This window comes from Rhipicephalus microplus, chromosome 10, assembly GCF_043290135.1.
Source record: "Rhipicephalus microplus isolate Deutch F79 chromosome 10, USDA_Rmic, whole genome shotgun sequence".
Taxonomy (NCBI): domain Eukaryota; kingdom Metazoa; phylum Arthropoda; class Arachnida; order Ixodida; family Ixodidae; genus Rhipicephalus; species Rhipicephalus microplus.
In genome coordinates, this window is record NC_134709.1 from 63,467,822 (window position 1) to 63,478,718 (window position 10,897).

At 42.5% G+C, this 10,897-nt stretch overlaps 1 protein-coding gene across 1 annotated transcript; it reads right to left on the minus strand.

Annotated features, from left to right (window-relative positions):
• Positions 1 to 3,022: 3,022 nt before the first annotated feature.
• LOC119181647 (programmed cell death protein 6) lies at positions 3,023 to 3,586 on the minus strand. Its single transcript, XM_037432894.2, has one exon. The coding sequence runs from the start codon at positions 3,584 to 3,586 to the stop codon at positions 3,023 to 3,025; it is 564 nt and encodes a 187-aa protein (XP_037288791.2).
• Between the last annotated feature and the right edge of the window lie 7,311 nt (positions 3,587 to 10,897).

Below are 10,897 nucleotides of genomic sequence, written 5' to 3' on the forward strand. Positions count from 1 at the left end.
AGGACTATACCCCGTACAGTCATGCACTCCATCTATGTTGACGATCTCCAAATTGCATGCCGAGCCTCCAGCCTATCATCCTGTGAAAGGCAACTCCAAATTACAATAATTCGGCTTACGAAATGGGCCGACCAAAATGGTTTCCGCTTTTCAGCCCAAAAAACCACAGCTGTTCTCTTTACGCAAAAGAGAGGATTGTTCCCTGAACCCGCGCTCAAACTATACAACATCAACATGCCGGTAAAACAAGAACAAAAATTTCTAGGAATCACATTCGACCGAAAACTAAACTTTCTCCCACACACAAATGCACTGAAAACTAAGGCAAACAGAGCACTTAATGTGCTCAAAGTAGTCTCCCATAAACACTGGGGTTCCGATCGACTCTGACTTATACGTATTTACCGATCTCTTGTACGCAGTATTTTAGACTACGGATGCATAGTCTACGACTCGGCGCGAAACTCATACATCCGCCGTCTTGACCCTATACACAACCTCGGTCTCCGTCTGTCAAATGGTGCTTACAGAACATCACCTGTGCAAAGTCTACACAAAGAATGCAATGAGCCCCCTCTATGTGATCGAAGAGCATTACTAACCTTGTCATATGTTCTAAGAATAAGGTCGTCACCTGAACACATCTGCTATGAAATTGCCGCAAAATGTGACTCGCGCTCACACTACCTCAACAAACTGAAACTAATCAAACCACTTGTCCTATGTTTCGAGGAATACTACCGCTTTTATACCATCCCTGATGGATCACTAGATGTCGCTATTAAACCACCAAGACTGCCGCTATGGTTTGACCTGTTACAGCTATGCGAATTTTCACTAAGCCGTTTCAACAAAAAAAGCACCCCACTAGAACACATAATCCAAGAATTTTATACACTTCAGCACGAATATAGGGATTACGAATAATTTTACACAGATGGCTCAAAAACGGAGGACCACGTGGGTATTGGGATTGTGACGACGAAAAGCGCAATTTCTGTGAAAGTACCTCGTAGTTTTTCTATTTTTTCAGCTGAAGCTTATGCCTTGAGTGAAGCAGTTCGGAAAATCATCGCTGAAAAATACAAGAAAGCAATCATATACACCGACTCACTAAGCACACTAAAAGCACTGCATATAAAATCCGAATGTGAGCCTATAGTAGGCGACATTCTAAACATGGTATACTTAAACAGCCAGGCAACCTGCATTCGTTTCTGCTGGGTCCCAAGTCATGTTGGGATACCCGGAAACGAAAAAGCAGATAAGTATGCTTCCCAGGCAGCCCATAAAACAGTAACAAAAGTAAAAATTCCCCTTAAAGATATCCAGAGAACAATTCGCCTGGCCCTACTAGCAAAATGGCAAAAGCAATGGGACACCTGCACGAACAATAAGCTCCACCTGGTGAAACCTACACTCGGGGAATGGAAGACCTGCCGTCACCAGCAACGGTTTATTGAAGTTGTATTATGCCGACTTCGCATTGGACACACACACCTGACACACAACTTCTTACTCGCAATGGAAGAACAACCAACGTGTGAAAAATGCCAAGAAGCGTTAACACTTATGCACATCCTAATCACATGTCCTACCATTGAAACACAGAGACAAAAACATTTCAGCAAGCTATACAAACAACACGTACCTTTACACCCTGCTTTGTTCCTAGGAGATGACGCTCTAGTACCTCTGCTTGACTTGCTAAAGTTTCTGAAAGAATGTAACCTGTTAAATAAGCTTTGAAATCTCATCTTTTTAGTGTCCATTTCTGAAAGTCTTGTCTGGTGCAGCATAGCCTTAGCTGCTTTTGCGCCATAAAAAACCAAATTAACCTAACCTAACCTAACGGTGTTTTTTGTATCTTACATCGTTCCCTAGGCACGTGTAATAACAAGAAGAGATTTCACCATTCTACTGGCAAGCAAAATATTTTTCACAAATATTTGTTAAACAATTAATACAGTAGAATGTTAGCTTTTTCAATATTTTTAAAATGACTTTCTATTTGCATGCCCTATTCACAAAACATCTAGTAAAATTTTGATTCAAGCAATTTGAAAAATGCTGTGGAGCTTGCTTGAAAAACAACAGAGCGATGCCCAGTAGTAGTTGCACACTTGCTTTTGCTATCCATCCCCCTTTAACAAGTTGCCAACATTCGGTCGACTATTGGCCACCGATGTTCGCCGCGGTGGAGCTGTCGTTTTGATGCTCGGCTGCTGACCTGGTGGTCGAGATTGGCAAGTTGATGGGGATAAATTGACCGCAACAAAAGAGCACCGGGAGATTGACGAATTACGGAATTGGTTTTGGCCCTGATATGGACGCAAGGAGAAAAATGAGAAATTTGATGGTTATGATTAACATGGTGGTGCATGTAGCCGAAATGTGCTGCGGAACAAAAACACGCGAAGCAGATTGAGGTGAATGAAAATTTACTTGTGTGTACAAGATGGAACATATGCGGTTAACTCTCAAATGTGGAAATGCCTCCTAACGCTCCCCGCGAAAAAAAAAATAAATCGGAAGGCTGGCTTGCTAGGCGAAATAGTTCAATATCATGGTAGACTTTAGCGCAAAAAAAAAGTGGGAACAAATGGACCACAAAAAGCATTACCACTATGTTCGTGTGGTGCTTGTCTTGTCCCTGTTTATTGCGCTAAAGCCCACTTTAAGATGCCAAAAAGTGCAGAGGCTGGCGCAGTATGCAAATTTGTATAGTCCGTTACATCGAGATTTTTAAAATTTAAAACTGGTACAATGGGTACGCTATCCCCAGTTGATGAAAATGATTGTAGTCTTCACATTTACTGCACTTCAATCAACGTTAAGGCAAAACTTCAAGCCAACATAAAGTTCTCACGGTGGGCAACATATCGGTGGCAGGCCGCAAGAATCCTCCGAACACCTCAACACTACAATATATTGCTTGGCCTCAGAGTTTTCGTAAAAACCATCAGTTTATAAAAAATCCCATGAAAATTTTGAGCACGTTACGAGTCGGAGGGTTCTAAGTTTATGGCATAAAATTGCCGAGCCCGAGCTTTAGAAAGTTTTCGTAGCTTATCGTGACGTAACCGTCCATGCCGGTGTCGTAACTCTTGAAGGCACTGGTGAATGTCTGAAGAGTGACGCAGCACAGGATGTAGTCGTCGAAGGTGATTGATCCTTTCCTCTCACGGTCGTATTTCATGAGCAGGAGATCGATCGTTCCGTCGCTCAGACTGTATCCGAAGCTTCTGAGCGCGTCGCGAAGCTCGTTTCTGTCGATAGAACCCGAGCGGTCCTTGTCGTAGTCCTGGAAGCACCGAAGCCAGTCGTTGATGTAGTTCCAAAGGGACACGAAGTCATCGAAACTCAGCGTGCCCTTGCGGCTGCGGTCGAAGATGTTGATCATCATGCGCACCGTTTCCGGATTGAAGGGCTTCCAGGTGCCGTTGGAGAGACATTGCTGCAACTCGACCGCGTCTACGCGCCCTCTGCGATCCTTGTCGACCTTGTTGAAGATATCGCGTAGGTAGTTGACGTCGGCTCTTGGCGTCTGAGGTCTGTAGGAGCCGTACGATCCGTACGAAGACATCGCTAGCCACGGGACGACGCTGGCGGTATTTCTTAGCTTGGAAGTGAATCGCACGGTACTATGCCGTGGGTTAAAGACCGGAGGCCGACGTACGTATGCCTAGTTCAATTTTGCATGCCGAGTGCCAAATTAGTGCTCCGAATAAGATATCAATAATGACAACCCGGCTGGTTTGAACTATCCCAACTAATAATAAGTTTATGATGATGATGTTGATGATGAAAATCTTATTTGGGTCCAGAGACGATGGAGGCTAGACCACGCATCACCCGTATAGTCCCACATAAGGCCTGCCAAGCCGAGCCAAACCAGCAAGCCAATAATTTTCCTATAGTACCTCTACAGAAGACAAAATTTTGGACGACACTTGAGCTTCATCTGCAAGATTAGAAGGCGGTAGCGTATCGGGTTCTATGATTACTACATTCTAAACTGCTAGCACAGCTCCCATTCTCGATGCAGGCCTCAATCAGAACAACTGTTGACGTAAGAGTGGCCGCTTCAAACTGTCTCAGATCATCTACTGCAAGTGCGTGTGTTAAGTGCCACTACGTCCTAATTGTTCCTTTTGCGAAGCATCGAAGGGCCCAATACGTGTCTCTAAAACAACACACATGCATCAGTGATTTGTAATGAATGGGCTTTAAAAAACCAATCTTTGCACAGTTCCCATCTTTTGACGCCTGGCGCGATTCCGCGCTTATGCTACGAATTATTGCGTGCATTGTAGCGGCTTCTCTTGCTATACATGACATTTATGTTGTGTTTTGCTCTGAATACGTTTTGAGCTATATTGCGGCTCTGAGGCATACATGTTTGCCACGCAGACGACTCCAGTTCAATGCTGACTCGGACCAAAGTTTTGTATTATTCATAATATTTTGACCTTTTTTAATTTTTCGATCATTAACAACAATCATTTCTCATTCAGAAACAACGACGTGGACACCGATGCCGACACCAGAATTTCTGCGAAACGAGCTTGTTAAGGATGTCGCGTCAAAAAGGTAAACGTCAGTTTGGGGATAACTGAAAGCGCACACATGCATAGCGAACAGTTGATGCATCAGAGGAAGCATTGTAAGACGGACTGGTTATTACCATGCGCCTTCCATCAGCTTTTACGAGGCGGCTATATTTCTGAAGCCGATGAGGACGCAAGAATTCTGTGTACAGTCTCTTTTGCTCTCTCATCCACTCCAGGATCCCCCTGCCCATTTCTCCCTTTCCATTAAACACGAACTTATGTACAGCTGTTCATTTGTTTTCTCTGTACAGTCTGTAGAAAAGGGCTTGTACATTGGGCCAGTCTTGATAGTCTCGAAAACATCGTGCCATAGTACACCATGGAGTTGTGATCGCTAAGTTACGCTGTCAAAAGGCATCATGAAGTACTTTCTCCCGCAAACGTAGTTTTACACGCTCCCTGCTTTGTTCTTGTCGTGCAGAAGACAGAACAGCGAACCATAACTTGTCCCCTGTCGTACATTTTCAACATAAAGAAAGCCTTCGCAGAAACACTTTTCCAAACAACTGGAATATGTATAGCTCCTTCGAATTTCTCATAGTTTGGTTCTATGACCCTTGGGCTGGGGTTCGTCAAGGTAACTCGACAGTTTTTTGTAGCATAGTGAATGTCATTACCAGTGCACTGATACAACCGAATCCGTTTTTACAACTTAAGTAGACGTCATCAAATATTCTGTTAGTGTTTATTCCTTATTATACGGAAAGACTGAATTTGATACCTACTTTTTATTCCGCTTTTTATCCCTACTATTTATCCCTACTTTTATTTCATATTTTTTAATAAAAAATATGAAATGTGAAAATAACGCGTTTCAGTCAGCCCCATTGCATTACTCAGTCAGACTTGTTTCGTTATTATCTGAATAGCAGTGCTTTGACCACACAAGTTTCTGACGTTCATGCAGAAGACACTGCTTATATTCTCATAGTAACTCTTGCGAATCCAGCGGCCAAGTTAAGGGCTTTGTGAGAAACAGGCCATCACTTCAGTTCTAACATAAAAGTGTTTTATGTAGGGGTGTAAAAAGATTTCACTGACGTTGTTCCGTCATGGACACGACGTTCCTGAAATTCACACAAACCTATTACAAAAACTGAGACAAGCAACAGCTACAACCGAACTGCTTTGCAGCTAGTCACATTGCAACAACATTCACCGCAAAGATTTGCTATGTATACTCTATTTCTGAAGTGGCGAAATTTTGCCCAAAGCTAAAAAGTAGCGCATCAGTTCTGAAAGAAGCAAAGAAGGTTGTACGGGCCAGAGTCCCCTTCGATCATCTTTGTTGAACAGCACGCACGAGATGATGACGAAGTAAAAGAACACAGACAGGCACTGATTCGCAGCTAACATTGCGGTCATTCCCTGCCAAATCATCCGGCGTTTTTCCGATCATCACAAATATGGCTAATACAAATATACATGTGTTTCTCGAAGTTTGAAACTATGATTGTTTTATGTTACCTTTTTGTATTTATCTATCTTTTCCACCCATTATTCTCCTTCTCCCATCGTAGGATAAAAACCAGAAACGCGTCTGGTTGACTTCCCTTCCTTTCCATCCTTTCTTCTTTCTTCCTTCCATCCTGAATTTGAAACAGATTCTGTGACGAAAGAATTTCACATCCGTCGCCACGCTCCCTATCCACGATTTGTGTTGGGGTGAAATCTACAACGATTTCTATGAACAATAACCTAAGATATTTGAGATGCAGCAGCATGAACGGCCACCTGGGCTTTCATCGTCGTCTTCGAAGGTAGTACGCAGCTACAGTACGATCACTCCTTAGCCTAAACCATTGAAAAAACTGAGGAGTACTCTTGCGTGCAATATCTAGTTGTAATTGAAGTCTTGCTCATGAGTTCTTCAAACGAATATTAAAAAAAAAACTTCAGACATGTCTTGTGAACAATTACCAAAAACAGTGAATGATGATTCCTCCGGAGGTGACGAGGCGTCAATGCTCGTGATAACATTTGTATCACGTGTACAGGTCACGAAACACATTAACTAAAATACTGTGTGTGGGCCGAGATAGGCAAGGAGCCGGAGGTAAGTCTACGGCAGGTTCGGTTCTCATAGAGCGAGTGTAATATACCGATATGAAAGGAGAAATAGCGAGAAAAGAAAGTGAAGGCAATAAAAACGTTATGCATAATGCATTCGGGTCCCAAAAATAACACAAGAGAAAGTAGCCTGTGCGCTCCGCACGTTCGAAAATGTTCGATCTCTACTTCGTGACCTTGCTCGACGAGGCATGCGAATCCGGTGGCGCATGGGTAAAGTACCTGTCGCCGGAAGTCGGCTGTGCTGTGACATCGACGTGGAGACTTCGTGATTTGAATTCCTCTTGAACGTCGCGATGCTATCTGGAGGTGAATGCGAGCTTTAATGCGCAGCCGCTGCTGCCGATGGCTGCACAGTCGACTATATAGTTGAGCTGCGCTAGCTTCTCCATGGCTTTTGCAATCAACTCCGGCGGCACACCGTCGTGCTGTGGAGACGAAGCAGCTCTAATTAGTTGAGATATGCATAACCTGTTGCCAAAACGCATATAGTCATTCTCATTCACTTTATCTTTATGTTCACCTAGGCTCCAAAAGGCCACCGATGAAGAAAATCGTGAAGTATTTAAGTACTATCAGTGATAAGCGTAAACTTGGCCTATACGGTATTGTCTTCAGGTGGAAAGTTACCTCATCAGAGGAGTAAATCTTCGCGCTAATTGGATCTATAGCGTGAGTACGACACTCACAACACCGAAATAGAGGATTCCGCTCGCCATTTACCTGAAACGGCTCCCCCGATTTCAAGCTTTTGCGAGTGAATGGTCGCTAGGTTGGCAGCACACAACGTAGCTCTTGAGTGGCTTACGGTCTCCGTGAAAAGAAATGCTACGATCAACACGATGGCGAAGTGCCGGTCTACACATTGTAAAACATGCAGATGACGCTCACTGTTTACCGGAGCTCAAGCGACGTACGCTTGACATATAGATGTCTCGCAGTGACGTCCCTAAAACTTGTCGTGTCGTAGCACCAGCATTGAAAGACGTGACTTTTTCGGTCACCTCAGTATTATCAAAAAATCATATGAAGGATATCCGCGCTCAGAGGCGTTCTTTTAACGTTGTTATCACATTGCATCAGGTTAACCACAGCAGCTCGTTTGTCACCAAAGCCGCCACCGTGGAGAGCCGGCACGTTCTCAAGCTGCGTCCATGACGCCACGTGCAAACTATTCAATTTTGCTGATCGCTCGCCTATTCTACGCACAATGAAACAATGCTACGTAGAATGAACGCAGGAAGTCAAAAACTCGTCCGTCTGGATCACTGCGTGAGCATGTTTATATTGGTGTAATGCAAATAACACTGAAATCATAAAGCTTAACTCGGCCTGCAAATTATGCACAGGACTTGATTACCATCCGAATGCTCTTGTACGAAATCTTCAAAACCGTTTCAATGCCCCTTTATACAAAGGATTTTGCTCTATACCCACAGTAGTATAGTTAGGCGGTCTTTGATATTTTATTACGAAAACAGCGGTCGCTGTTCGATTGGTGTGTAAAGCAAAAAAAAAAAACCTTCTTACTTCGATTTAAACAGACGTCAGAGAACCCCAGCTCGTCAAAATAATTTTGGAGTTTAGAAGTACAGCAGAATTCATAAACATACCTCGGTGTTCACACGCAAAAGCACAGAATTCGCATTACATACGCTTGTAATATTGAGGATAAGTTCATTCGTTCTTGAGAAGATTTGGCGTGCGACGGGCTTCGATGGATTACCATGCTTTCAGCACATGGGTATTCGCAACTATAATCGCAGCCTATGTATGACCTTTGATATGTATGTATGACTATGTAGGACCTATGTATGACCTTTTAAATTGTTAACCACTTTTTCTAAACACATATGCTGCGGAAAAATAAACATTCCTACGCATGCCTCATGATCGTGGAGACCATATACAGCTATATAACAGCTGCCTTGCACTGTTAATAGCTCGAAAATTTGAGTAGCCTCATCAGCTCAACAGAATACTATAAGTGATGTCTGGCTGTCGAAGGGTCACGGCGCAAAGAAAGGTCATATACAAGCCTGTGTCATTTTTAAAGTATTTTATTCGTTATACTGTGAACCTCATATAAGATGAAAGCTGTTAAAGTGGGTTGCAGCGGTAACAACAGCAAGAAAAAATTATTTACAAATGCTAACAAAGCACCATAGAATGTCGGCTTAAGGGGGACGGATAGCACAGACTGCTGTGCAACTGCTACTGCCCATCGCTGTGTCATTTTTAAAGCAAGCTTTACAAAATATTGCAAGTTTTTTAAATGGGGATTTCGCTGCACCTTTTGTTCATTTGGCAACAAAAGTCAAAATTGTTGTAAAATATTAAACAAATTATCTGACTAATCAAATAAAAAACTTTTGTTAAAGAAATTTTGCATGGAAAATGAAGAAGTCTTGTGGTTATTACATGTGTTCGGGGTACATTTGTGAATTTGACTTAATAATTGTTGGCATGGCCGTTCTTTGCGTCGAAATATAAATGTTTTATGACTAGAATTTTAGAACATTTTTTAAAAGAACTTTTGTAAAAATACAATTCTGGTGGCAACATTTTCTTGCTTCAAAAAGGGTGCATGATAGATATTTAGAAAGAAGTCACAAAAGTTTGCATTTGATAGCTTCAGCGGTCACAGAGGAAATGTTTGTTTTCTGACGAAAAGTAGTGTATGGAGAAAACGTCATTTAAAAGTCGAGTTGCCGCGGTGCAGTCACGGGATTAGGCATGTTTGGGGTGATATTCAAATGCTTTCCACTGCGCGTAAACACACGCCACTTTGTGGACACAAATGGCAGTAATGCTGGGACATTTATGTCACGACAATTTAAAAATCACATTTTGGCCATCTTTGCGCTCCGTTTCCCCCAAATAAACGGTGCATGAAATCTTCTAAAGAATATTCGTGGTTGTACAATGCTGAACAAGCAACTGTACCAAACGTTTTTAAAAATAAGACAGATTCCACGAGTTGTCTGAATTGGTCTCATGCAAGGAAGTCAGCAAGTAGCTGCCTGTGTCGGAATTTCTCGCTTTGAGCTAAGCATTATTAAGTAAATCGACGTGATCGTGTAAAGTGAGTAGTTGTGCTCATGTGCGCAAATTCAGTAGTTGTGTGCACGGCCTTACTAGGCACTTCAATTACGATAAAAATATTCCAGGAACAATAAAACCAAAACAAAAACATCTGACATGTTGCATGGTCGTAAAGGAGGCTTTAGGTATCTCATTTCTTTGTCAAGGAGTTCCACTTAGGGTGAGCTATCACGGGTTCTTCCCTTCTTATGCATTACGTGTATCTGATGGTAGCTATAGCGCGAGAACAGAAGAATGACAAAGGGACAAGAAGGAGACGAGCGCTCTTGTCTATCGTCGTTCTGTTTTCGCGCTATATCTGCCGTTATGTCATACCAGTTAGCCCAAACCGCCACACTTTTATTGTACGTTTAGTGAATTAACAACTTGGGTTAGCGTGCCATCGGCAGCACTTTGAAAAAAAAATAGCCACATTGAGACTCAATTAAAATTTCTTAGTTTGCTGTAACATGGTTTTGTTGTCGTTAAGATGTTCCTGGTGGCAGATTTTCCGACATGTCATTTGTTTACAAATCTTTTTTTTTTTACATTTAGCTTCTTTACTTTTGTTGACTTTTGTCTTCCCGGTTCAAGCAGTTATTATTCAGTGTTGTATAAACGGCCAAGTGATGGTACTAGTTTCTGGTTTTTGGTTGTAAATACAATTCCGTGAAATTTGATTTTGTGTGCATCATGTAAACCTTTAACAAAAATAGTTGAAGCAGTCGGAATTGTCAGTGAATGCATAATGGGTCGTTTAGTTCTTTTTTTTTATTGGTCAATGTTCAGCTGCTTGCATTTTCTCTGCCTTTCTTCAAAAAAGGCGTTTGATTCTTCGTGCCAAGTCTCATTTCGGAACTTGCCACAGTGTTCGTAAACCAACTAGCCCTCCTAAGAACAACAATATCTGACGCCGATTCCTAGGACACCGTCTGGTGCTCATTTATTCCCACGCAAAGTGTGAAGTTCAAGCGGCCGACAGCAAGCCTCCGTTGTTTTCTCATGGCTCTTGGGCTCCAGCCATGCGATGTCACAACTCTCGGGATTCGAACATGGCTGGTAGTACCAGTTGTGTTCGTTCGAGAAGCTATCCAAACGTAAACGACTTACTTGTGCCCTCTCAGCTACAA